This window comes from Microtus oregoni, unplaced genomic scaffold, assembly GCF_018167655.1.
Source record: "Microtus oregoni isolate MIOR12 unplaced genomic scaffold, Mior012 000001F_ref0000356, whole genome shotgun sequence".
NCBI classification, from domain to species: Eukaryota; Metazoa; Chordata; class Mammalia; order Rodentia; family Cricetidae; genus Microtus; species Microtus oregoni.
Genome location: NW_024543060.1, coordinates 64,743,946 through 64,771,755, shown reverse-complemented (window position 1 = coordinate 64,771,755; position 27,810 = coordinate 64,743,946). Strand labels below are relative to the sequence as shown.

At 48.0% G+C, this 27,810-nt stretch overlaps 1 protein-coding gene across 3 annotated transcripts in view; it reads right to left on the bottom strand.

Moving 5' to 3' along the window:
- Positions 1-10,415: 10,415 nt before the first annotated feature.
- The window catches only part of Rnf41 (ring finger protein 41), a 30,821-nt gene continuing 13,426 nt past the window's right edge, over positions 10,416-27,810 (bottom strand). The window contains exons 3-8 of one of the 3 annotated variants that reach the window (XM_041672594.1): positions 19,034-19,146; positions 13,717-13,988; positions 12,816-12,951; positions 12,396-12,499; positions 11,259-11,636; positions 10,416-10,911 (exon numbers count right to left, since the gene is read on the bottom strand). In XM_041672594.1, the coding sequence (XP_041528528.1) occupies positions 11,285-11,636; positions 12,396-12,499; positions 12,816-12,951; positions 13,717-13,988; positions 19,034-19,123 (954 nt within the window). In that variant the 5' untranslated portion in view covers positions 19,124-19,146 and the 3' untranslated portion in view covers positions 10,416-10,911; positions 11,259-11,284. Of the gene's footprint in view, positions 11,637-12,395; positions 12,500-12,815; positions 12,952-13,716; positions 13,989-19,033; positions 19,147-27,810 lie in introns of all 3 variants that reach the window. The other 2 variants (XM_041672586.1, XM_041672602.1) reach the window with 2 other exon arrangements.

Sequence of the window (27,810 nt, the reverse complement as noted above, 5' to 3'; positions counted from 1 at the left end):
AATAAATATAACCTGCTGAGTTTATGAACAAACTTAGTGTTGTTCATGTGTTTTAGGGCTAAGCACTGATTGGATAACCAGTTAGGGGGCTCAACCCTGGGAAAGACCAATTCTTCCTCTCTCAGCAATCATTGTTTGTAGCTTTAAATCTAGAGGTGAGGCCCCACGAGATTTCTCTCATCCATGTTGGCATGTCAACTGGTGTCGGACTTTTTCAGGTCTTGTTTGACCATATTGCTGAGGGTTCACGGATACAGCTCCTGTCATATACAGAAGACACAATCTCACAGCAGATGTCCTGTCCTCTGGCTCTTACAGTCTTTCCGCCTCCTCTTCCTCAACGTCCCCTGAACCTTAGATGTAGGAGTCGTGTTGTAGATGCATTCATTGGTGCTGGGCACGCCACAGTTGTTTCTCTGCACTTTGATCACTTGTGGCTTCCTGGAATGGTCTCTTGTCTGCTTCAAGAGGAAGCTTTCCTTGTGAGGGGTGAGAGCTACACTTTTCTGTTGTGGCGAATTAGCTAAAGATGCAAAGATGGGTTGTTTATGTTACATTTGTTTAACTCTGTAAAGCTGTGTTACTTTGCCTGTCTAAAACACCTGATTGGTCTAACAAAGAGCTGAGTGGCCAATAGCAAGGCAGGAGAGAGGCAGGGCTGGCGGGCAGAGATAATAAAATAGGAAGAGGAGAGAAAAGAGGACAAAGCAGGAGAGGAGTGGGCCAGCCGCACAGCCAATCATGGAGTGAGAAGTAAAGACAGAATATAGAATACAAGAAGGCAAAAGCCCAGAGGCAGGAAGTAGATGGGACAATTTAAGTTAAAAGCTGGCTAGAAACAAGCCAAGTTAAGGCTGTGTATTCAAATGTAAGACTAGGTTTGCATGTATTTGGGGTCTGGGTGGTGGTCCCCCAAAGAGTAAAGATTAACAAACCAACTACACTCATCTGTGGGTGTTAGGATAAGTATTTAGGGTGCAGTTGGAAATTACACTGGTCCAATAATTGCCAATGGTAGGCCCTCTATGCCCCATGACCTCACTAACCACAATGGTTGGTCAGAGTCACCAGGCGTGAATTCCCCCATGGAATGGGCCTCAAATCCAGTTCAACAGTCACTATTTCATGTTTCGGGTTATCCTGCCATGCTGGTCATTGTTGTGGTCTATAGATTTTAGAGTTGGCAGGACCATTGATTGGTTTCCTCCTTTGGCAGCTTGCTCAAGACCTCCTGGTGTTCTGAGAGCTTGTCCTCAGCAGAGACTTTTGGATAGGATCCAGACCCAGGTTGATTCCTCTATGTCCTATTGGAACCTCTTCCTTTTTAACATTTGTTTGTTTATTTTTTGTTTTTTTAAGAAAGGGTTTCTCTGTTACTTTGGAGCCCGACCTGGAACTCGCCCTGTAGACCAGGCTGGCCTCGAACTCGCAGAGATCCACCAGCCTCAGCCTGCTGGGATTAATGGGGTGTGCCACCATCACCTGGAAACCTTCTATTCTTCCCAGTAAAATATTCCACACCTAGGCAGTCTGGTGATGCGTGGCTCCATGCGACAGCCAGTTCCTGCTGTCCTCGTGGTTCTTTTTTTTTTTTTTTTTTTTGGTTTTTCGAGACAGGGTTTCTCTTCGTGGTTCTTCTCATTCTAAACAGCAGCAGCTAACACCACTCTCCAAACCTCAACTACAAACCAAAACAGTTTTATGTAACTGATAGATTTTTTAAAGTAATTAAATTTTTTATTTCTGTGTATATTTGCATGTATGTATGTATTGTCCTCCAGCCAATAGCCCCTGAGATACCAGCCCATTGGGGCGTGGTCTCTCTCCCTTTAAAAAAGCGGCCACTTCCCTCTCCTCTCTCTTCACTTCCTGCTCCGCTGGCGACTAGACTCCCTTCCTGGTTGCGCAGAGGGCTGACGGTGATCTGTAAGTTTTTTCCCCTTTAAATAAATACCACCCTATTAATCATAATTCCAAACTGGTGTGGCATTGTTTATGAAGTACGCCTTCATATGTATAAGTGCTGGTGCCCAAGGAGGCCCAAAGAAGGCGCCAGATCCTCTGAGCTGGAATAACAGACAGTTCTGAGCTGCCCAACATGGGTCCTGAGAACTGAATTCAGATCCTATGCAAAAACAGCAAATGCTCTTAACCCACTGAATCACACTAATTCTACACACCCACATACACACGGGGAGGGGACGCAGCCATAGGAAGAATCCAGCACTCCTAGCTTAATATCCCCTCTCAGTTTAATGACTTGCTTCACATTTTAAAAGGCTTGGTTAAGCGTCTGTGGTTTATCCTAAAGCAAATCAGAGGACTTGGGCTAAACCGACCTTACCCCACAGCTGCTAGGAAGGATGGCATGTGCGGACACTTCGGGAACTCTGATTTACAGGCCCCCTTACAGTGATTCATTGCTTCAAAACTGTCAGTTTTATCGTGTCTCTTCCTTTGTTCTTTAATACCTCTGTAATTTACCTACGTCCCATTCATTGCCTTCTATTTCTTTGTGCGTCTTCTCTAAGTGTAGCTTTCTGAGCTCAGTTTCAGGTAGCTTGGGAGCTCACTAAGTAGATGAGGTTAATTTCTGTCCCTCTCGCATTTACCTCCCACAAACTGGGAGTATAGGTGTCTCACCACAGGTAGCTTTATTATGAGGCAGGGCTGTGGTACATGGTCTGTGCTTGCCTCGTACTCACGGCACACTTCCTATTCCACCTGCGGAGTGTCGGGATTACAGGCGGGCACCACCTACACCTACTCTATCGTCAGCATCGGTCCCTAGAGAGTCGGGATTACAGGCGGGCACCACCTACACCTACTCTATCGTCAGCATTGGTCTCTAGAGAGTGGGGATTACAGGCGGGCACCACCTACTCTATCGTCAGCATCGGTCCCTAGAGAGTCGGGATTGGCCGGGCTGCGCCTGCCTTTAATCCCAGTACTCGGGAGGCAGAGGCAGGCGGATCTCTGTGAGTCCGAGGCCAGCCTGGTCTACAAGAGCTAGTGCCAGGACAGGCTCCAAAGCTACAGAGAAACCCTGTCTCGAAAAACCAAAAAAAAAAAAAAAAAGAGAGAGAGAGAGTGGGGATTACAGGCGGGCACCACCTACTCTATCTGTCAGCATCGGTCCCTAGAGAGTCGGGATTACAGGCAGGCACCACCAACTCTAGTCTATCATTAGTATCAGTCCCTAGCATATATTGATAGTCTTTGAGCAAATAACCCCTTTTTTTTTTTGAAAAAAATTTACTTTGTGTGTCTGTGTGCATGTATACTCCATGTAAGCAGGCGCCTGAAGAAACCATTGGGCAGCAGTAAATCTTTTGTTTGTTTTTCGAGACAGCTTTGGAGCCTGTCCTGGAACTAGCTCTTGTAGACCAGCCTGACCTCGAACTCACAGAGACCCGCCTGCCTCTGCCTCCCGAGTGCTGGGATTAAAGGCGTGTGCCACCACCGCCCAGCATGGCAGTGGATCTTGTGAGCTGTAGTTACAGGTGGTTGTGAGCTGCTTGACGCGGATGCTGAACTCAGGTCCTCTGGAAGAGCAGCAAGCACTTAGCTGTTGAGCCATCCATCCAGGCCCAGCTCCATCCACAGTCCCCCCCACCTCCAAGACACACACAATTACTTTGTGTGTTCGTAAGCAGGCCTATCCAGGTCAAAGGACAGCGTGTCGGAGTCCCTTCTCTCCTTCATGTCTGTCCCAGGAATCGAACTCAGGCCAGCAGGCTCAGCAACAAGCACCTTCGCCCTGCTAACAACCTTGCCAGCCTGGTTTTTCTGAGACTCTTACTATAGCCTTTGGAACTCACTGTGTGGATCAGGCAGGCCTTGAACTCAGAGATCTGCTTGCCCTTGACTCTCCAGTGTTGGGATTAAAGGGGATGCAGCCCCTGTGTATCTGGTCCTGTGGAGGTCAAAAGAGGGAGTCAGATTTCCTGGGTCTGGAATTATAGATGGTTGTGAGCCACCTTGTGGGTGTTGGGGGGTCAAATCTCAGTCCTCTGCAAGATTAAGTGTTCTTAACCCCCAAGCCATCTGTCCAGCCCATTTTTTTGTTTCTAAAAGATTATTTTCAAGAAGTTGTGTGTGTGACTGCTTTACCTAGAACTGCAGTCACAAATGGCTGTGAACTGACATGTGGATGCCAACGATCGAACCTGGGTCCTCTGCAAGAGCAACAAGAGCTCTTAACACTGCGCCATCTCTCCGGCTCCCCTGAAAAGACTTCTATGTGTGCAGCTGTGCATGTATGTGGAGGCCAGAAGAGGCAGCGGATGGACGGGACCTGGAGTTAGCAGCAGCGGATAGACATGGAGTTAGCGGCAGTGGATGGACGATGGACAGGACCTGGAGTTAGCGGCAGTGGATGGACGATGGACAGGACCTGGAGTTAGCAGCAGCGGATGGATATGGAGTTAGTGGCAGTGGATGGACGATGGACAGGACCTGGAGTTAGCGGCAGTGGATGGATGGGACCTGGAGTTAGCGGCAGTGGATGGACGATGGACAGGACCTGGAGTTAGCGGCAGTGGGTGGACGGGACCTGGAGTTAGCAGCAGCGGATGGACATGGAGTTAGCGGCAGTGGATGGACGATGGACGGGAACTGGAGTTAGCGGCAGTGGTGAGCTGCCCAAAAGTTATCTAGAAACCATCACTTGACTCTTGCTAATCCCCAGCCTGCTCTTTTAGACTTGCCAGGGTCAGGCAGACCTTGAACTCTCAGTCCTGTCTAGCCTCCAAAAAGTGCTGGGATTACAGGGGTGGGGCACTAAACTGGGGATCAAACCTAGGCTTTGTGAATGCCAGGCGCTCTACTGAGTAGGCTTCACCTCTAGGCCTCTAAACTCATGTCTTTTCGGGTTTTGTTTGTTTGTTTCTTTTGGTTTTTCGAGACAGGGTTTCACTGTAATTTTAGAGCTCTTGTAGACCAGGCTGGTCTTGAACTCACAGAGATCCACCTGCCTCTGCCTCCTGAGTGCTGGGATTAAAGAAGGTGTGTGCCACCACCACCTGACTAATTTTTTTAATGTAGCCAAATTTGAAAACACACACACACAATGAAGAGACAGGGGTAGTGGTGGGACAGTTGGGTCTGTTCTGTTGTCACCAAAACAAATTCTTCAGATGTCTTCAATTCTCAGAATTTGGATGCCCTTACACCATCAGGCTAGGAAAGGAATAGCAGTGTTAGGAGGGGTGACTGACCCGTATCACCATGAGGAAACTGGACTGCCTCTCTACCATGGAGGTCAGAAAGATTAGGTCTGGAGTGCAGGAGATCTTTCAGGTTATCTCTTGGTGCAACCATGTCCTGTAAGTAAAGTCGATGGGAAACTACAGTCTAATCCAGGCAGGGTGACAAAGGGCACAGGCCCTCAGGAATAAAGGGAAGGGTCACTCCTTGAGGAAAAGAATCAGGACCCGCTGAGGGGCTTGTTGAGGGTAGAGGAGATACAGAATGGGTGGAGAAGGCCGTCATAAACACCAGCTAAGGCTATGTGACCAGTTGCAGAAATGATCATAACTGAGCTTTCTGTCCGATTTTGTTAGGAATGCGTGTGCTGGATAGCTTTACGTCAACCTGACAAAAGCCAGCACTGCAGGAGCAGAGGAGCCTCAGCTGAGAAAATGACTGCCGAACCTGTAGGGCATTTTCTTAGTGACTGACGGACGGGGTTGGGGGAAGACAGCCCATTCCGGGTGGGGCCCTCTCTCGGTTCATTAAGAAAGCAGGCTGGGCCAGCCATGGGAAGCAAGCCAGTAAGCAGCTCCCCTCCACGGTCTGTGCATCAGCTCCCACCTCCAGGTTCCTATCCCGACTTCAAAGACGAACAGCGATGTGGAAACAAAAGTCAAACAAACTCTTCCCCACAAGTTGCTTAGTCACGGTGTTTCATCCCAGTAATAACCCCGAGGAAAACACCACGCTTACACAGATATTTGTGTTCTCCTTCTGTAAGACTTTTAGACAATCCTGAAGCCATTTTTGACAATTCTAAATCCTCTCAGCCTCTGTACCATGGTGCTTCCCCTCCTCCCCTGGGAACCAAGGACCTAACAGCTACACTTGCACGAACTCAGTTCCTGAACAATTACCCATATACGTATGCTTTGGTTCGGTCCCCTGGGAAACGGGGTCAAAATGACCTCTTACCTCATCTGATCTGGCAACAGCTCTCCAGTCAATTATTGGTAATAGCCCTGCTTCTGTGGCCCCTTTAAAAGTAGACTGTACCCGCTATTCGAGGTCCCTCGGCTTCCCAAATGCTGGGGGACCCTGTCATGACAGAATTAATAAAATCCTCCTGCTTTTGCATCGAATGTGGTGTGTGAGATGGTCTCTGGGGGCAACTCCTTCTCGGTGTTTGGACGCTAGAGTCCAACACTTCTTTTGGTTTTTTGAGACAGGGTTTCTCTGTGTGGCCCTAGATGTCCTAGAATTTACTCTGTAGACCAGGTTGGCCTCAAACTCAAGAGATCTGCCTGCCTCTGCCTCCCAGGTGCCGGAGTTAAAGGTGAGCCTTACCACACTGGCTTGATTTATCATGTAATGTAGCATCAATTGAGAGAGGGTATCAGTATTTGTTTTGAGTTACCAAGAGAAGCATGATTATGACATGGCTATAGTTTCCATTTGCAAGTTAAGCATGACATTGGAGATGTCATGGTATGTTACGTTGACAAGGGGTGGGTTTATAATGGCTGCTCTTGGTTGTTAACACTACATCTGGAATTTAATTAAAACCCAAGCAACTGGGCACACCTGTGAGGGACATTTTTTTTCTCTTAAATCATTCGAAGTGGGAAGAGTCATATTTAATGTGGATCTTTTGAGGAGGGAAGACCCTCCCTTAATCTGGGTCACACCTTTTAGTGGCAGCCTACAGAAAGGACATGGGGAAGGTGGCTCGTCTTTGGCTGCTTCCTCTTGCTGTCAGGTCCATTCCTTCACTAGCACAGGGCCTCCTCCTTCAGGATTCCAGCACATGCTGAAGACCTGATGAGGCGTCCAGCCTCAATGAACAACTATTAGATTCTTGGACTTTTCCATTGCTGGGCAGCCATTGCTGGACTAGCTGAACCACAGCCTGTAAGCGACTAACAGATCTTCATATTTACCATTGACCTATTTCTCTACCTACTTACCATGACTAATAAAAGACCCTTGTCTCAAAATAAAAACTCTATGGAGCATGTGTGGTGGCAGAGATAGGCAGAGATCTCTGTGAGTTAAAGGCTATAGCAAGTTCCAGGCCAAGTCAGAGAAGCTGCACAGTGAGACCCTATCTGTAAAAGAATTGTATAACCTAGCAAGAAGACAAGGGGCCATTCAATGCATTCAAAATTAACTGCGGGGAATGGAGAGGCTGATGTGGAAAGTTCTTCTGTATATGTGTTGTTTTATTGGTTAATAAGATGATGCTTGGGTCTATGACAAGGCAGAATAGAGCTAGGCAGGAAAACTAAACTGAATGCTGGGAGAAAGAAGGCTGAGTCAAGGAAAAGCCATGTAGCCTCCACAGGAGATAGATGCTGGATGTTGGAAAGAATCTTACCTGTAGGCCACAAACATGTGGAGATACACAGATTAATAGAAATTGGTGAATTTAAGATATAAAAGCTAGCCAAAAAGAAGCATGAGCTAATAGGCCAAGCAGTGTTGTAATACTACAGTTCCTGTGTGATTATTTCAGGTCTGAGTAGCTGGGAACGAACAAGCATCCTCTAACTACAAGAGATGGCTCAGTGGTTAAGAGTATTGACTCCTCTTCCAGAGGAGGACCCAAGCTCAGTTCCCAGCACCTACATGGTAGCTTCACAACCCTTGTTTAATTCTAGTCCTAGGTGATCAAATGCTCTCTTCTGCTCTCCTTATATACCATGCATGCATGTAATACACAAACACATATGCAGACAAAACTTGGATACACTCATACTTTAAAAAAAAAAAACTGCTTCAAGGGGAAAAAGTAACAGGATTCTTCTGACACAGGCACATACTTTCTCAGTGCTCCACACTGTGACTGCCAATCATTCTCTCTCTCCTCTCTCTTCCTCCTTCTATCTCTCTCTGTCCTCCACCCTCACCCCAATACATAGCACAGGCTGGCCTGGAACTGTGCAGAACAAATGGCCTCTGACTCAACCATCTTCCCACTTCAATGTTCATAGTGCTTGGGCTACAGGTGTGCATCACGGCAGAAGACTCAGTAGAGTCCGGGCATCACGGCAGAAGGCTCAGCAGAGTCCGGGCATCACAGCAGAAGGCTCAGCACGGTCCGGGGAATCACGGCAGAAGGCCCAATGGTCCGATCAGTTTCTGCACACGGAAGTGTGGACTCCAGAAAAAGAACATCCTTTCCCCAACTCCTGTGTCAGGAGAACTCCAATAGATTCACATCAGCTCATGATAAAGGGTCAACTAGTTGACAGAGTTGAGGGTTAGAGAGATGATTCAGTGGTTAAAGAGCACTGGCTGCTCTTTCATAGGACCTGGGTTCAAACCCAAGCACTCACATGGTAGCTCCCAACCATCTGTGACTTCAGTTCCAGGGGATCCAATGCCCTCTTCTGGACTCTATGGGCAACAGCCATGCATGTGGTGTACAGACATACATACACAGGCAAAACACTCATATATGTAATCTTAACAAACACACATACACTCTTTGGTGGTTTCTCACAGTAGGAAGAAAGTAGTAATAAAATGTTTAACAGAAGTATGTGAGCACATATTTGACATGCGTGTGCATACCCATAATTTCCAGGTGGTCAGAAGAGGATGCTGGGTGTCCTGTTTTATTACTCTGACTTATTCCTTCAACCTTTTGTTTTGTTTTTCAAGGCAGGGTCTCTCTGTGTAGCCTTGGCTGTCCTGGAACTCACTCGGTAGACCAGGCGGGTCTTGAACTTACAGAGATCCGCCTGCCTCTGCCTCCCGAGTGCTAGGATTCAAGGTGTGCGCCACTATACCTAGCTACCTTATTCCTTTGAGACATCTATCACTGAACTTGGAGTCAGGGTAGAGACCAGCAAGCTCCAGTGAGCCTCCCATCTCTGCCCACACAGAGAGGGAGTTAAAAGACGATCTTGGCCATGCTCGGTTTTTCTGCATGTGCTGGGAATTTGAGTTCAGACCCTCATGCTCGGGCAGCAAGAATTCTTTCCTCGGTAGCCACCTCCCCAGCCCAGGGGAGTCCTGACCAGGGCTAAAGACAGCAGGATAGTGGTTCCCGTCTCCTTCCCTACATGTATTGTTGGGAGACCCTTCCTCACTTGCTGTCGGCTTCCAGATCGAGTGCCGGCAAGTCTTCTTAGCATCCCCCAAATGCAGGACCATTTAGGAAAGCAGAATTCAGGCCAAAGGCACACACTCCAAAGAGAATACAGTTCAGCTGACTGGAGGCAGGAAGGACAGAGCACATGATGGATACACAGCTCCACAGACACTCGAAGCTTCGCAAAGTCAGTTTAGGGGACACCCGACAAGGAGGGTGGGCAACGAAAACGCAAAGTCAAAGCAAGGGAGCATTCTGTATATAAGGGGAGCCATTAAGAATTTAAAGTTGAGTGAAAGATTTATTAGTGCAGGGAACACACGGACAGCAGAGAGAGCACAACAGAGAAGGGCAGACACCGGTGCAGAGGGCACGGAAGCTTTAGCCTCCTCGCTTATCTGAGAGTTAGGGAAGGACAGTGTGGGCCTGGACGAGGCAGGCAGGGCAAAGAGGAATGAAGAAATGTAGTAATCCAACTAAGTACAGCAGCCTTTCAAATACCTGAGCAGTGCCCTCGAGCTGGAACACCTGCCTTCTCCTTATGGTCCTCAAGATATAGACCTCCACCCCAACCCTAAGGGAGCCATGACTCAACTACCTGGACCAACAGCTGCCTGGAATGAAACTCCCAGAGAAGCTACTGTATGGTGAAGGGGAGCCCAGACACCGCCATTCACACTCCAACCTACTGTTCCTCCTTGCTCACCCTACAGTCACACAGGGACCCAGCAATGGCCCAGGGAGTCTTGAGTGGGCCCGGGTCGGGCAGTGCATTCAGGCTGCACTTGGAGACATCTGATTTGTGCCCCATTTGAAGGTCAGGACCCAGATAAACAGAAGTTTCCTCAGGAAACGGGAGAAGAGTCGCCTTCAAAATGTACATGCCGATTCTAGGGTTTTCACAAGATCAGGAGGGCAGGAGCAAATTCTTCATGGGACATAGGTATTGTCTCAGATAGGGTGCCGGGGTGGGGCGGGGGTTAGAGCAGCTATCAGACCAAAGACTGTGCTGGAAAGGAAACATATAAAACAGGTCCTACCCAAACCCACCCTACCCGGAATCCCCACAATAGGAGCAGCAAAAAAAAGGTTTTAAGTTTTTTTTTTCTTTTTTTTTCCTTTCTTAAAAAAAAAAAAAGTAAATAAATTAAATTGCCAACAATGTGGCTGGGCTGGAGAACAGGAGAGCCATAATCAGGCTATTCTATGAAAACAAAAGTGGGTAACAGAAGGGACTTGTGACTGCGAATATAAACAGTGTTGAAGGAAATCAAACTCACTACAATCACAGGGCTGGGGAGGGGCCTATGGAGGTACCATGGACATGCCATGAGAGGCAGTGCCTATCCTAGTCAGCAGAGCCAGACAGCAGCTTCCTGCTTTCCTGCTGAGTGTATGAACCCCAACGTCTAACCTCCACCCCAGCCCTGCCCTTCCCTAATTATGGAAATGGGTGGGAAAGGAGTTCAATGGGCATCTCAGCGTCCTAGCCTGCATGGCCAGGGGGCTGCACAGGGGTGCACTCGGCACAGACCTCCAGTCTTCCCAAGAGCCGTCCGTGGTGAGCAGGTCCTGACCTCGTTGCTTACTAAGAGGCTGAGCCCGCCTGCTCGGATGCCCTGGTTTCAGAGGAGAGGGACAGTTAGAGATTCCTTACTCTGCCCTGATCCTCTAGGGAAAACAAATGTCTTTGTGCTTTCTGAAAATGTTTGGGAGCCGGGGACCTTAGGCAGGAGAATACAGAAATGGGGATTTCTCCACCCAGACCGAAACTTTACAGACATTTGGGGGAATGAATATGGCAACAGGCAGGAATTTGGGCTCACCCACTGAAAGGCCGACCCAAGTGCCCCAAGGTCCTTCGTGCCAGAAAAGCAGGGAGTGTGTGGCTCAATTACAAGCCATGACATAAGGACAGGGAGAACTCAGGGCTCAGTGGCTGGAGCAGTGGGCTCTCCAATTCTACCTCTCCTGGCAGCCAGTCACGCTCTCTCAGATCTCCTCCACACCGTGCGCAAATATCATGACGAGCCCCGGCTCCTGCACCATGTCGTCGCCCATGTGCTGGTTCTCGCAGGCCATCACCACGACGGCCTGCTTGCCAGGGATACGCTTGGCCACGTAGTTCTCATAGTAGCGCCGGTTCATCTGTCTCGTCTCTAGTGTGGCCAAACCCTGGGGCCAGCTCCGTTCATGGGCATTTTCAATCAGCTCGTTGACAATAGAGGCCGGGCAGCCACTTTCCACCAGCGAGCGCTTGATTACAGCCTGGAGCACGGCATCAGGCGTGGAGATCATCCCTCCCCAGCGGGTCACTCTAGCAGGCTGGAGGGAGTTCACCCACCTGTGGAGAGGGTTGGGATGCTCATTCCAGATCATGCCTTCCTCTGCTCTGGCTTTTCCCCTAACAGAAATGACTGCTCTGTAGGGTAGTTGACTTTCTTTGCAGCACTGGTCCAGAAAACCCAAATCTTTGCCTAGTTGGTCCTGTCCAGGTCCCATCACTCACCATATTCAGCCCCGCGAGTCTAGACTGTTATTCTCTGAGGTCCCAGCGTGTGCCTAGCATGCTGCAGTGCCTGCTCCCCGCAGCGTACTGGATGAAGAGCTGTGTCCTCTCAGCACCACTGCGCTCCAGTCTCACACTCACAGTCTGGGCATCAACTGTGCAGGCCTCCCCAACCTCCCCTGTTCACTTGCTGGGTTTCCCCACACTTTAGATGCCTCTGGAACTTGCTCTGTAGACCAGGCTGGCCTCGAACTCACAAAGACCTACCTGCCTCTGCCTCCCTGAGCGCTGGGATTAAAGGCATGTGCCACCACTGCCCGGCTCCTCTGGGCTGCAAATTATCCGTTTGGTTCTGAGTACCCCTCAGCTGACTCTGACAAACTGCATCCTCAGGTAGGGGTCCTCCTCCATCCACCCCAATGAACAAGAGATCAGTACTGGAGCTGAGGGTTTTGCTCCTCTTGCTGCCTGTCCTCCACCCAGCAGTGGCCCTGCCCGATTTCTCTTATTGCTCTCCTCTGCTCTTCCTCCTTTGGGGCCTTGGTGCCAGGCCATGGAGCGAGAGACTGCACACCCATCCCGAATGACACTCACTCGAGAATCTCGTTGTACTCGATTGTCTCCTCCAGGTTCTGAAGGTTGGGGTTGACGCTGCGGATCGCACGCATGTAAGCCTTCAGCAGCTGGATGTCTCGCTTCTGTGGGGGAAAGGACAGCCAGAGGGGACAGTCAGGCCAGACAGCAACCTTGAGAATGAGGGTGCTTACAATATCTGCGGAACAGTACTACAAATTTCTACGAGAGGACGGCAGGGCTGTCTCACGCCGGCTGACTCCCCAGGACTTAGCTTCGTGAAGAAGCCACTCCGTGGGTGTCAGGTGACTGAGTGACGTGAGTGGATGTAGGAAGTGAGGACATCCCAGCTGACCCTCTACAGAGTATCTGCTGTGGTCCCACGGGGGGTCTGTGATGGGCAGGTTATTTAGGCATGCCCCCTCACTCGCTGGGCCCCACCTGTTCCGCCAGCTGGTGCTTGTGCTCAGCCGATGTCTTCTCCAGTTCTGCGATTCGCGTCTGCTGCTGCTGCACCACGGAGCGCAGGTGCTTAATGCAATTGTGATTTGGCAGCTCATCTTTGGGCATCTCCAGGCTGCAGTCCAGAGTGGGGTAAGAGAGAACAGGCTATTCAACAGGACCTGCGTGCTAACGGCTTCTTCAGCTTCTTCTATCCGCTGCTCACACGGCCAACCATCTTTCCAGCCTCCTCTCTTCACTTTCTTTTCCTGGCCCCACATACTGAACTTCCACCCATCGAGACTTAATGTTCCAGAGGACCCCACCAACACCTTAAGACAAGGTCTCGTGCGGCCAGACTGGCCTCCAACTTGTGCCAAGGATGATCCTGACACTTCTGATCTCCCCCACACCCCCAACTTTGTGTATAGGAAAGCAAGCACTCTACCAACTGGGAGTAACACATCCCCACCCCCACCTCCACCCCATCTTCTGAGCCTCTAAGAGCCTGCCCGATTCTTAGGATGCCGTTCTAAATTAGGAGGGAAACTGCTGTGTCCTGTCAGGCTGCTCAGTGGGAGTCTACCAGCACACATATTTCTTCTGGGCAGTCCTGGATTGCTGTTCCAGGTACCAGTGTTTAATCGAATATTTCCCACCCCACACAGACAGAAAATAGGGCAGAAGGGAACAAGAGAGGCTAGAAACTAGAACCGGCAGTCTGATGGAGAGAGAGCAAAGGGCCTCCATCTTCAGTGTTATCAGAGGACTGCTGTCCTCTCTTTTTTAACAATACAAGAGCAAAGTGGCCATAGCTGGAAAGTGAGATCTGTGGGCAGGGAGCCTACAGGAGCGTAAATGGAAGGCCTTATCTGAACGGGGCAGAGGGAGGGACTCTCACCCACAGCCCTGTTCACAGGTCACGGGCCGCTTCGGGTTGTGCTCACAGTCACTGAGGTGGGACATGAGGTTGTCAAGCCGGACAACAGCACTGCAGCCAAACACAGCGTTGTCACAGGCGATCTGCAGCTTTGACAGCATGTTCCGCATGATCCGGGGTACGGGGCGCAGGTGGGCGACCGTGACAACGCTGCGGTCTACCGGGCACGTCTGCTGCTGAGAGAACCATTGGGTGATGCAGGCGTTGCAGAAAGCATGCTCACAGTGAGGTGCCTAGAAGGGACAGGGAGGTGCAAAAGGGACACAAGGGAATTATCAGGAGCTGAGAGCCTGGATCTGATAACCACGAAGCCAGCCAAGCCTCTGAGCTGAGAGCCTGGATCTGATAACCACGAAGCCAGTCAAGCCTCTTGAGCTGAGAGCCTGAATCTGATAACTGTTAAGTTGGAAGCATAGCCTCTAGCCCCTGGCATCTATCCCAGCCCCCTGGCCTGGGAGTTGCATTGCTCTGGACTCCAAATCCCAGCATGCCAGGGTATTTAAGTGGGCTCCCAGAGGAGAAACGTGTGGTTCTGGGTTTGCATGGGCTCCCTGCCTTTCTGTTTCCCCACCATGCGCTCAGCCACCCGAGAGCATCATTCTTAATAAAACGATGGGCATTTTGATTTGGTTTGATTTGACCTAATTGGATTTCTTGCACCGGCAGAGCCGCCTTTCTTATTATTTTTTCTTAACAATAACCATGAAGCCAGTCAAGCCTTGGAGCAGGTTCTAGGCCCAGAGGTCCAGGGGTTGGTCACAGGGTCATGGCAAATTATAGATCTATTTGGGGCAGGGCGTTTTCGGGTCGGGCATCCGACTTACTTCTGTGTTTAATAGTACAAATGAGTTGTGAGCCAAGATAAACAAGGTTACACAATAGTAAGAGACATAAATAACACCCAGGACAATGGGGTGATGACACAGGCGGTCAATCACTAATTGCTGACAGGACTGCACACACAACGATTGCTAAGACGTCTAGAGGAAGGCAAGGTCGGCCACAGCAGATCCCAGGCTTGAAGAGGATTCAGATGCAGTTTAGAGGGAGCAAAACCTCACTAACCACAGCAGAAATAAGACAGTACAAGAGCTGGGTGGTGGCGGCACACAGCTTTAATCCCAGAGGAGGTAGAGGCAGGAGGATTTCTGTGAGTTCCAGAAATCTATCTTAAAAAACCAAAGAGAGAGAGAGAGGGAGGGAGGGAGGGAGAAAGGGAGGGAGAGAACAAGAGTTGCTGTGGCCGTGCATGGGCTCAGGCAGAAGTCTCCTGAGTGCCTGCCCTAGATGGCAAAACCTTGTTAGCCCAGAAACCAAATGGAGCTGGTGGATGACTCAGCAGGCTAAAGCCCTGCCAGCTGCTGCTGAGCTCCAGGGACTGCGTGTGTATTCACGAGCATGGACAGACACACTGAGCAAACACGCAAAAAAACAATCCAGCTGTGGGCGCCCATCTCTAATCCCAGCTCTCTGGAGGCAGAGGCAGGCAGATCTCTGAGTTCCATGTCAGCCTGGTCTACAGAGTGAGACTTTGTCTCAACAAACAAGCAACTGTCCCCTGGAATCCCTAAACAAACAGGTTGGAGAGATGGCTCAGCAATTAACAGCATAGGCTGCTCTTCCAGAGGACCCAGGTTCAGTTCCGAGCACCCACATGGAGCTCACAACAACCTCTAACTTTGGTTTCAGGTGTTCTGACAGTTTCTTTTCTAAATACGTGTGGAATTCTCCTTTCCCTCCCTCCCTCCCTCCCTCCCTCCCTTCTTCCCTCCCTCCCTCTCACACACACATACACGTAAATAAAAATAAAAAATATTTTTAAGACATGAAAGGAAAACAAAAGACCCAACAAGAAAGCAAGTGGCCAGAGTCAGGAAAACTTTCTTGAGAGGTAAGAGTCTTGGCTATGTAGTCTCATTGTCCTTAGGCTTGTCCTACCTTCCCCACTCACAGCTGCTACACTGGGCTCCTAACCGAAGGATCTCAAAGTCCTGGCTTGATTACAAACAGGTTACAAAACCTGTTTCAAAAACCAAAGCAACCCCTCCTCCTAACTACCTCCCACAATTGTATATACTGTATATATTGTGTATACACACACACACACACACACACACTCATTTCTTTGAGAAGGTTGGTGCCCTGGTCCCTGAGACAACACTTTCTGGCACTCAGCAATGGGCGACAATACTTAAGTCAGGTTAGTTTTTGACTTCTTGGGTGTGCAAGTGCAGATGAGCCGTGGAGCTGCTCCCCACTCCACTGTGGCTCCCGGAGACTGAGCTCGCCATCAGGCTTGTGTGGAATGTGCTTCACCCATCTCACAGGCCCAGGTTTCACTTTTTAGAGACTCAGAGACAGGGCTGGGGAAACGGCTCAGCAGGTAAAGGTGTTTGAGACCCAGCCTGATGGAAGCAAACTGTCCTTTGACTACCTCATGTCATGGCACACTCATGGCCACTCACTACACACACAGAATAATAGGTAAAATGTTAGTGGCCCCATGTTTTTTTTAAAACAAAGTCACACGTGGGCCATCCTATCTGTGAAGCAGCTATGTAGGGAAGGCAGGTGCCAACACACCTGGTTCATCTTCAAGCCTCTAAGAAAACAACCTGAGATCTGTCTGCTTTTCTCCTCTATTGCTACGAGCCCATTCCAAGTTCCTATCACACCATCTCTGACCTAAATTATTAAGCATGCCTCCCAACTGGTTTCTCTTGCCTCTTCTTATCCAGGCTGCATCTATCAGTCAGAACGATCATTTGAAAGGGCAAACCGGGCTGGGGATACAGCTCAGTGCAGAGAACCTGCCTGGCAGGAACGAAGCCCAGCTGCCATCTCTAGCACCACAAAAAGGAAAACGAGAGCTAAATTCCTGGCTTCCCTTAAACACTTGCAGTCATCTGTAAGGCACTAACTAGAGAAGGATTGGTGAGATAGCTCGGAAGATGAGGGTGCTTGCCGCACCTCATGTTCAGCACCCAGGACTCCTGTCGAAAAAGAGAATTGAGGGGGCTGGAGAGATGGCTCAGTGGTTAAGAGCATTGCCTGCTCTTCCAAAGGTCCTGAGTTCAATTCCCAGAAACCACATGGTGGCTCACAACCATCTGTAATGAGGTCTGGTGCCCTCTTCTGGCCTGCAGACATACACACAGACAGAACACTGTATACATAATAAAGAAATAAATATTAAAAAAATAATAATAAAAAAAGAAAAAGAGAATTGAATTTCATAAGTTGTCCTCTGACCGGTGTGTTCGAGGACACACATGCACAGACACACTCTAAATGTGATTTTTAAAAATGTAATTAAATTACATTAGAAGATACTTTTTTTTTTTTGTAATTGGAAAAAGTTTTTCACACAATCTCTTCTGAGCCCCTCCAACAGGGAGTGAGGGACCTTGGAACACTCAGTCTTAAATGGGAATCTTCATCAAAGCCCTCGACACAGGGCTCAGGGGATCCTGAAGAGGAGGTGGGAAGATTTTAAGAGCCAAAGGAGACGGAAGGCAGCAAGGAATCAAGGCCTGCTAGACAAGACTGAGGCAGCATGCACAGGGCCTGGGCCCAAGCCAGCTGGCATCCCGGCACTTCCCGGGGGAAGCGGACACGAGCCCCATTCCTAACTGAGAACCGCCACAAAAGAAAAATTAGTTTTCCCTTGACCTTTGACAATTTTACTTTTATTATTTTCAATCATGTGTAGCTGTGAGTGTCTGCGGGGGACATGTACGTGAGTGTGGGTGCCCGAGGAAGCCAGAGGCTTTGGAACCCCTTAAAGCTGGAGTTAAAGCACTAGAAAGCCACCAGACATGGTGCTGGGAATTAGTCTGGGTTCCCTGGGACACCAGCGAGTCCTTGACACCACTGTGACATCTCTCCAGCTGCAGCTTGACTTCAAAATCATAAATAAGTAAATAGTTCTGTGGTAAGACAAGCCCACACGGGCCCTTAGAAACAAACTGACTACTACGAGGGCCACCTGCCTACTCCCTGAGGAGGGGAACACTGGAGATGGGGGTGGCTCCTGACTTTGGGCTCACTGACAACCATTCATCTCTACAGGTGACTCTCCTTAAATGATGGTGCCAGAGAGCAAACAATGCTCTGCCAAGAAAGAGGGGCAGGACCCCCGTGACCTCTTGACACCACCAGACAGTTGCTCACATCCATCTAAAGTGCCTTTAACGGCAATAGGCTCCAAAGACACAGAAAGGGCTCTGGTTCCAGGACTGATGGACCTGACTCTGCTCCTTCCGGCGGCTGAAAACTGGAGAGGAAGAGTCAGCTCAGTCTGGAGGGAAGCCAGCCCTGTGAAGAGTCTAAAAGCAGCAATGAGATGACTGTAATTGGTGTCCTGGTTTGGAGAATTGTATCATCTCAATTGGCCAAGTGGCAAAGGAATAATTGGTATTTGCAAAACGAGGGCAACAAGGCTCATGGAGGATGATGTCCCATGCACGTCTGTGTCAGTGAGATTCACATTCAGTTTGCCTGGCAATTCCGAGCTTCTCAACCTATCCCGGGAGAAGACAAATGACTCAGAGCCTGGTCGGGCTGGTAGAGAAAATGACCTATTGGCCTGGCAGCTTTCACATCAAAGAGCATGGCTCCACCAAACCTCCCAGTAGCTCCCAGGAAGAAAAAGGGGTCCCCATCTGTTAGATGCTAGACTCGAGGCAGGCAAAAGAGGTTCCAGGGAGACAGCTGGGCACACAAAGCATTCGCTGTCCGAGTGCAGCATGAACTGATCAAGCAAGCCTAGTCATGGACAGAACACAGACCTTAGAGTTCTCACACAAAAAAGCAACTACCAAGCCATTGTGGGAAGAAATACACAGCTGACTATTTTATTTTTAAGATTTATTTATTTATTATGTATATAATATTCTGTCTACATGTATTCCTGCAGGCCAGAAGAGGGCACCAGACCTCATTACAGATGGTTGTGAGCCACCATGTGGTTGCTGGGAATTGAACTCAGGACCTTTGGAAGAACAGGCAATGCTCTTAACCACTGAGCCATCTCTCCAGCCCCCCACAGCTGACAATTGTACACCACAAATATCTCAATAAACCCAGGTCTAGATACACTCCAGGATGTCATTATTTTCCTTGTAACCACAAATTCTCCTCTGTACCAAAGCTCTGCTGGGGGCAGGAATGGGAGAAGAACACAGGGACCCCCAGGAGTCCATTCCTCAAAAGTATGTTCTTTGGTAGTTTTACTGCCATAGGCTGCCCCCGCAAACCTGCCCTTATACCCACTCACCTGTACTGGCTCCTCCAAGACTCCGCTGCAAATAGGGCAGATAAGGTCCTCGTCAACGTCCCCCTGGAAACGTGTTACGTCATACCCCATGTCTCATCACTGAAACCCAGGTCCTGGAAGCAGTAACAAGAAAAAAAGGTCACTTTAGAAAAAGCCGCATCGATGTGGTCAAAACACCTGCTCACTGCCAAATCCCATCATTCACTCCATGGACATTCATTGAGAATCTGGTACCCAAGGGATGCGAGGACTAATCCGGGGAGAGCAGACATCACATTAGCGCACACACATCACGATGCGATGCAGGTGTCCCTGGAGGCTGAGACAGACAGGACTCCCAGCCCAGGCTGGAAGAAGGGAGCTTCTGAGACATTTTCCAGAAATGTGTCCTTAGGGCAGTAAGAGCTAGCTAGGTGGAAGGCGGGCCTGAGGAGTACAAAGAGCTGTCAAGACAGAGTCTAAACAAGCCAGCAAAGGCCAGGCCACCAAGAATTCCACGTGGAATTAGACTCCGGCACAAAGGCCATGAGCTGTCACTGAACGGTTTAACAAGGAGTTGATGACATTTCTCTTTTGTGCTAGAGCGCTTACCTACTGTGCACAAGTACCCGGGTTCAATCCTCAACATCAAAAACTATCGCTGGGTACAGTGGCGCACACCTTTAGTCCCAACACAGGGGAGGCAGAGGCAGGCGGATCTCTGAGTCCAAGGCCAGCCTTGACTACAAAGTCAGTTGCAGGGCAGCCAGAGCTACATAATGAGACCTTTTCTCAAAAAACCAAAACCAACAAACAAAAAAAAACTCATTGTGCCAACAGGGAAGCGACTGGAGACAAAAAACTGTAGGTGATGGTGAGAACCTGAATGAGTGCTTGTGACGGGACAGAGAAGAGCAAAGCTGCTCTGCTGCCTTGGAGCTCACAAAGGTCAAACCCAAAGAAGTCAGACTGAACACTGTCCCCGGCCTCTCTGTCTACCTGACCGACAGGTCAGACTGAACACTGTCCCCGGCCTCTCTGTCTACCTGACCGACAGGTCAGACTGAACACTGTCCCCGGCCTCTCTGTCTACCTGACCGACAGGTCAGACTGAACACTGTCCCCGGCCTCTCTGTCTACCTGACCGACAGGTCAGACTGAACACTGTCCCCGGCCTCTCTGTCTACCTGACCGACAGGTCAGACTGAACACTGTCCACGGCCTCTCTGTCTACCCGACTGACCGGTCAGACTTGAGTTGAACACATGATGTTATGCTGATCCCTCAGCCTGGGATGGTCTTGAAGAGGTGAGTCAGTTCTCAGGACTCAGAGTCAGACCATCCAATTTTATTTTGTTACTTATTGCGTGTGGGATGGGGACACACATACATACATGCCATAGTACATACATGAGGTCTGTGGTGGTTTGAATGAGGAATGTGCCCCACAGGCTTTAACAATGGGTCACCAGTTTGTGGTGCCACCACCTCATTTCCCGTTTTCTCATTCCCTCTCTCTGTATCCCCCCCTCGTCTGTCTGTCTCTCTCTTTCTACCCCCTCCCCCTTCTCTGTGTGAGGATAGAAGATGTAACAGTCAGCTACCTGCTCCTAGTCCTGCCAGCGCCCAAGGCCTTCCCCACCATCACAGACTCTAGTCCTCTAGAACCTTAATGCAAGACAACCCCTGCCTTAAGTTGTCCTTGGTCATGGTGTTTCGTCACGGCAACAGAAGGTGACTAGACAGTTGTGTTTTGGTAATTTCCAGCCTCCTGAATTTTAAAAAAGTTTATATAGAAGCAAAACAACACCTTAGCATCACCAGGAAGCCTGTAAGGGAGAATGAATTAAGAACCGTGTGTCACAAGGCACGGTACTACACACCTGTCACCCCAGCCCTCATGGCAAGTCGGGAGGCCGGCCTGCTCCACATGGTTCCAAGCTACAAACCACACAGTGAGACTCTATCTATCTCAGAACCAGAGCAGGCTAGGGAGATGGCTCAGGAAAAGTGCTCTAAGTGAGGACCATGCTGGGGAGGCGGAGATGGGAGCCCCGGGGCTAGCCAAATCAGTGAGCTCTGAGCTCAGTGACCAGTCCTGTCTCCGAAGATAAGGAAGGGAACAACTGGAACACTGGTCTCTACACGCATGCTCACACGCATGCACACAGCTGGTCAGGGCTCATGCTTCACTCACTGGGAGTGTTTGGCAGGCACATCCATTGCTGTTCAATCTCAGCATAACAGAAAAATGAAAAATAACAGTTTAGCAAAAAAAAAAAAAAAAAATCTTCCCAGCGGCAGATTGGTGGTGTACTGCAGCGGTAGACTGCTTGCCTAGAATTGTGCATACAATCCCCAACACTACAGAAAGGAGAATCTTTCTAGCTAGTGTAGGGACACATCCCTTTATTCCTAGCATTGGACAGGCAGAGGGAGGAGGCTTGCCACAAGTTCTAGGCCAGCCTGAGCTACAGTGAGTTCTAGTCTACCCAGAGAGACCTCATTTAAAAAAAAGAACAAAACCACCTTCCTAACCTATAATGTACACTCATACACAGACACATGCGCCTGCGCGCACACACACACAAACACACACACAGAGAAAACATTTGCTGAGTATCACCTACATATCAAGAAGCATGGCAAATCCAAGCTCCTCTAAAGTCACTAATGGAGTCAACACAAGGTTTAAGGAACATGAATGCCTTCAAAAATTGGCCCAAAGCCTTTAATCCCAGCACTCGGGAGGCAGAGGCAGGTAGATAGCAGTGAGTTCGAGGCCAGGACCGCCAAAGATACACAGAGAAACCTTGTTTCAAAAAACAAAACAAAAAGGAAGGAAGGAAGGAAGGAAGAAAGTTACTTAGTTGACTCAAAACTGACTTTCCAGATAACTTTTAAACAATTTTCTCAGCCTAGGCAACACAGTAATTTGGAGCTAAGAAGTTCTTTTTTTTTTTTTTTAGTTTCTCAAGACAGGGTTTCTCCACGTAACCACCATGGCTATCCTGGAACTCACCCTGTAGACTAGCAGACCTTGAACTCAGGGAGATCCACCAGCCTCGGCCTCTGCTTCTCAAGATCTTGGATTAAAGGCCTGTGGGCGGCTGCCTAGCACACTGTAGAATGTTAAGGACCTCTGACCTCTGCCGCTAGAAGTCTGCAGCATTCCCCAAGTGTGACAAACAAGCACCTTTCTGGACCCCGAGAGAGAAGAACTAGCCCTGGCGGACGACCACTGCTTTAGGAAGATGAAGTCAGCATTGAGGCGCATGACACAGGCCTCTGACACAGATAAAAGAGCAAGAAGCAAACCACAAAGCCGTCTGCACGGGACACAGCTCAGGGACAGAGTGCTTGCCCAGCGTGCATTAAACCCTGGGCTTGATCTCAGCACTGATCAAAATAACAAAACAGCCAGAAATCAAAAGCAACTTAGTGTTGTGTAGTCCAAATACTGAAGAGATGGAGGCAGGTAGATCGTTGAGTTTGAAGTCAGTCTGGGCTTCTCTGTCAGTGAAACCTTAACTTAGAAACCAAAAGCATGCCGGGTGGTGGTGGGGCACACCTTTAGTCCCAACACGCGTGTGTCCTGGCACACTGTTACAGTTAGAATTAACCCAGAGCTCTGGTGTCCACTGGGATTGCCATGATGAACATTTATAAATTGTTACGTTTTTAACTTTTTACTTTGATGATTCTGACTTATACTGACTTCATCCTGATTCTCAATTTTTTTCCGCAAAGACAGGGTTTCTCTGTGTAACAGTCCTGGCTGTCCTGGAACTCGCTCTTGTAGACCAGGCTGGCCTCGAATGCAGTGATTCACCTGCCTCTGCCTCCCGAGTGCTGGGATTAAAGGCATGTGTGCCACTACTACTGCCTGGCTTCTCAAAATATTTTTAAAATTTATTTTTATGTGTTTTGGTGTGTAGCTGGAGTATTTCTGTCCCGCCCAGTCCGCTAGACCAGCTTTTTCCCGCCTACTGGATCCTGCAGTCACTTTTAAAATAATCATTGAGAGGCTTAATATTAATTATAATTTTTTTGGCCAATAGCTCACACTTCTTACTGGCTAGCTCTACACACAAATTAGTCCATTCTAATAATCTGTATATCGTCATGTGTCCCAAGCTTACCAGTAATGTTCTGGTATCTTACTCTTCTAGCAGCTGCTGGTGTCTTCTTGACTTGCCTTCTTTCTCCCTGTATCTCTGTATGTATTTCCCACCTAGCAATATTCTTTTTTAAAAGATATTTATTTGTTATGTATACAATATTCTGTGTGTAGGCCTGCAGACCAGAAGAGGGCACCAGACCTCATTACAGATGGTTGTGAGTCATCATGTGGTTGCTGGGAATTGAACTCAGGATCTTTGGAAGAGCAGGCAATGTTCTTAACCTCTGAGCCATCTCTCCAGCCCCTACCTAGCTATATTCTGCCCTGCCATAGACCAAAGCAGCTTCTTTATTAACCAATGGTAATAAGACGCATTCATAGGATACAGGGGGGCATCCCACATCACCTCCCCTTTTCTGTCTAATTAACTAGACAGTCACAGTTACAATCCTCTCGGATCTCAGCTAAGGACATTTTAAGTACAAAACTTGGACTCTTCAGAAGTGAACAGCTATTGGACTGTCACCTACAGTCTGGACATTTAGAGTGTGCTTCTTGCTTCATGTTGTTCTTGTTGGTTGTAATTTCAGTTTTGTTTGTTATTACCTTTTCTTTCTTTCTTTTTTTTTAATATTTATTTATTTATTTATTATGTATACAATATTCTGTCTGTGTGTATGCCTGAAGGCCAGAAGAGGGCACCAGACCTCTTTACAGATGGTTGTGAGCCACGGTGTGGTTGCTGGGAATTGAACTCAGGACCTTTGGAAGAGCAGGCAATGCTCTTAACCACTGAGCCATCTCTCCAGCCCTACCTTTTCTTTCTTATGGACAATACTTGATAGTTCTTATTGTATACAGTTTATGTGAGGATTAGAACATTCTTAATTAGAAAGGGAAAATGTAGGAGCTTGATCCGTTTAGCTAAAGACATTTGGAGGTGACCTGACATGGCATGTTTTTTTCTGATACTTAAGAATGGGGGGAGGGGAGGACAAAGGTGGAGGGGGTTGTGCTTGCGCGCTCTCTCTCCTCTCTCTCTCTGCCAGATGTGATCAGATTCTGATGCACAGGTGACCAGGTCCACAGCATGTAGTATGTACGCACACCATATGCCTGTATTATGTATGGTATGCCCTCCACATGCCTGTATTATGTATGCCCTCCACATGCCTGTATTATGTATGCCCTCCACATGCCTGTATTATGTATGCCCTCCACATGCCTGTATTATGTATGCCCTCCACATGCCTCCTATATTATGTATGCCCTCCACATGCCTGTATTATGTATGCCTTCCACATGCCTGTATTATGTATGCCCTCCACATGCCTCCTATATTATGTATGCCCTCCACATGCCTGTATTATGTATGCCCTCCACATGCCTGTATTATGTATGCCCTCCATATGCCTGTATTATGTATGCCCTCCACATGCCTGTATTATGTATGCACTCCACATGCCTGTATTATGTATGCACTCCACATGCCTGTATTATGTATGCAGTCCACATGCATGTCTGGTGCCATGAAGGCCAGAAGAGGGTGGTGGGTCCTCTGGAACTGGAGTTACAGATGACCTTGAGTCACCCTGCGGAAGCTGGGAAACAAATCCAGGTCCTCTAAAGATAAGCCATTAACTACTGAGCCATCGCTCCAGCCAATTCTCAAATTGTTAATATTTTATCGCATTTGTACGTTTCTCTATAAAAAAAAATGTAAGTGGATGTATTGTAGCTGAGCATGGGGCTTTATACATGGTGCACAGAATACATGCAGGCAAAACATGCAAACACAAACAATAAAAATAGATATCTCTAGAGGAAAAACTCTGAGAATAACATTTAGACCTAACACCTTTTAAAGTAAACTTTGTTTTTTGACAATTTCATACACTAAATGTTCTGGTCCTTTCTCATTCTCCTCCTCCTCCGAATAACACCCTCCTCCCTAGATACCTCTCTCTCCCCCCCCCTATTAACTAGTTTTAGCTTTAGTGTTCCACAGAGTTTAAGAATGGCTGTCTATGTAACCTTCAGATTGGACTTTCATGACAGATTACTGGGCTCACCAGTGGATACACAACTGGTTTACAGAGATCATTCAAGAGCAGCCAGGGTTACTCAGAGAAACCCTGTCTTGAAATACCAAAACAAAAACAAGCAACAAAAAACTGGCTAGTTAAATAAGAATACTGCTCATTTTGGGTTTGTCTAACATTTTCTCTCTACTAAACTAATGCTATTTGCAGTAAAAACACAGGGAAGTGCTATCTGAACTCAGGGAATCAGACCAAGAGCAGAAATGCTGGTCTGGATGACGCCTGTGACTCTATCTGCCCTGTAGCTCAAGGCTGCTAAGGGTCTCTAGCACTGGGTTGCTACTTTTCTGTGGTGATGAATAACTGTACAAAGAGACTTTTGAGTGTGCATATGCCTAAAGTATTCTATGCAAGAAACTGATATGAGTTGACCATGGTGATGCACACCCTTTGATCCCACCACTCAGGAGCAAGACACAGAGGGATCTTGGAGTTCGAGGCCAGCCTCAACTGGTCTACACAGTGAGATTCAAGAGAACCAGGGCCTATATAGTGAGTCCCTATCTCAGAAGGGAAAGAAAAAAAAAAAAGAATTGATACGATCAATTTTCTGGATTTTGTGTTTTGCTTTGTTTCTTGAGACAGGGTTTCTCTGTTTAGCCTTGGATGTCCTGGAACCAGCTCTGTAGACCTCAAACTCACAGAGATCTGCCTGCCTCTGGCTCCCAAGTGCTGGGGGGACTAAAGGTCTGTGCACAGCCAGCACTATCGCCGAGTGCTTTGTATCTGTGTATATGTGTTTGCTTTTTGTTTTTTGTTTTTTGTTTTTTTTTTAAATGTGCTCTGGTGTTTTGCCTGTATACCTATGTGAGGGTACTGGATCCTGAAGTTAGAGACAGGTGTGAGCCACCATGTGGGTGCTGGGAATTGAACCCAGGTCTTCTGGAAGAACCACCAGTGCTCTTAACAATCTCTCCAGCCCTTTTGCTGTTTTTTGTTTGTTTGTTTTTGTTTTTGAGGCAGGGTTTCTCTGTAGCTTTGGAGCCTGTCCTGGAACTCGCTCTGTAGACCAGGCTGGCCTCAAACTCACAGAGATCCATCTGTCTCACTCTCCAGAGTGCTGGGATTAAAAGTGTGCACCACTACCTGGCCTTTTGCTACGCTTTTAAGACAGAGTCTCATGGAATACACAGGAACTGGCTCTGTGGTGGACTACCTTGAATTTCTGATCCTCTTTCTTCTGCCTCCCGAGTTCTGGGGTACAGACATGTGCCACCAGGACCAGCTAGCTGTTTTTAACTTGTAAGAAGGTACAAAGGCAAACCAGCAAATTTAACCTCCTGCATCCCCTCTCTATTTAGAATGCTGAGCATGTGCCTGAGGCCTACTTTATACAGGGCTGGGGGTTCTATACAACTGAGCGACACTCCTAGGTCTTAAACCTTGACTATGAAAGAGTTGCATTCCCCTCATGACTGGAAGTTTGCATGGCTGCCAAATTTCTTTCTGAAACAAACTACTGCAGTTAAAGCTCTGCTTTTAGCACAGAAACAAATCTTTTGCCTGAAGCAGGTACAGGTTCCATAGATCAGGCACCATCTTCTGTCCTCCATGGGTACCACGCTCACATGTGGTACACAAACCGACACTCAGGCAAAACACCTTACAAACAAAATAATGTTTTTGTTTTGTTTGGAACTCACTAAATACCAGGCTAACCTAGAATCACAGAGATCCACATGCCTCTGCTTAGAATTACAGGTATACACTATTATGCCCAGTTAAAAATAAATTTAAAACAAAATAAAAAAAAATAGCCCATGTAGTAGGGAGGGAAGGTGGTGGAGGAATCAAAACAATTATATGCACCTATGAAATTGTTTTAAAAAGAAATCTATCAAGTTAGAAAATCTGAAAAGTTAGAAAACTTTTTATGCTTACTTTGACAACACATATACTAAAATTGGAACAATAAGAGAAGAATAGCAGAGCCCTGTGCAAGGACTATGAAGTGTTTTTTTTTTTAATTGTGAGTGTGTGAGGATACAGTGTATATGTATCCTCATATGGATACATATATGTATATATGTGTATAAGATGGAGGCAGAGGTCAGCATAAGCGTCTTTCCTCCCTATGTTGTTTTTTAATCGGTTAATTTTGCCCATGTGTACTAGGTCTCACCTGCATGTTTATCTATGTACCACATGCATGCAGTACTCAGGGGCCAGAAGGTGTTGGGTCTCCTGGAGCTGCCTTATAGACAGTTATGAACCACCATGTGGGTGCTGAGAAACACTGAACCATCTCTTCAACCCTTAAGTTTTGAGAGTTCTCTCAATGAACCTAGACGGGCTAGCCTGGCCAGCAGATTCTAGGGTAAGGGGCAAAGTTCAGTCATTATATCTGGCTTTGCCACGGTTGCCAGAGATCAAAACTCATGTCCTCATGCTTGTCTGGTGGACACGTTACTGACTCTACCCATCACAGAGTTGGGGGACTTAATCAGTATTTTCATCTTATTTAAGTTTGTGTGTGTATATGTTTGTAGGCACATGCACACCATAGCTTGAATGTGGAGGACAGAGGCTAACGTATGGAGGTTGGTTCTCTCCTTCTACCATGTGGGTCCTGG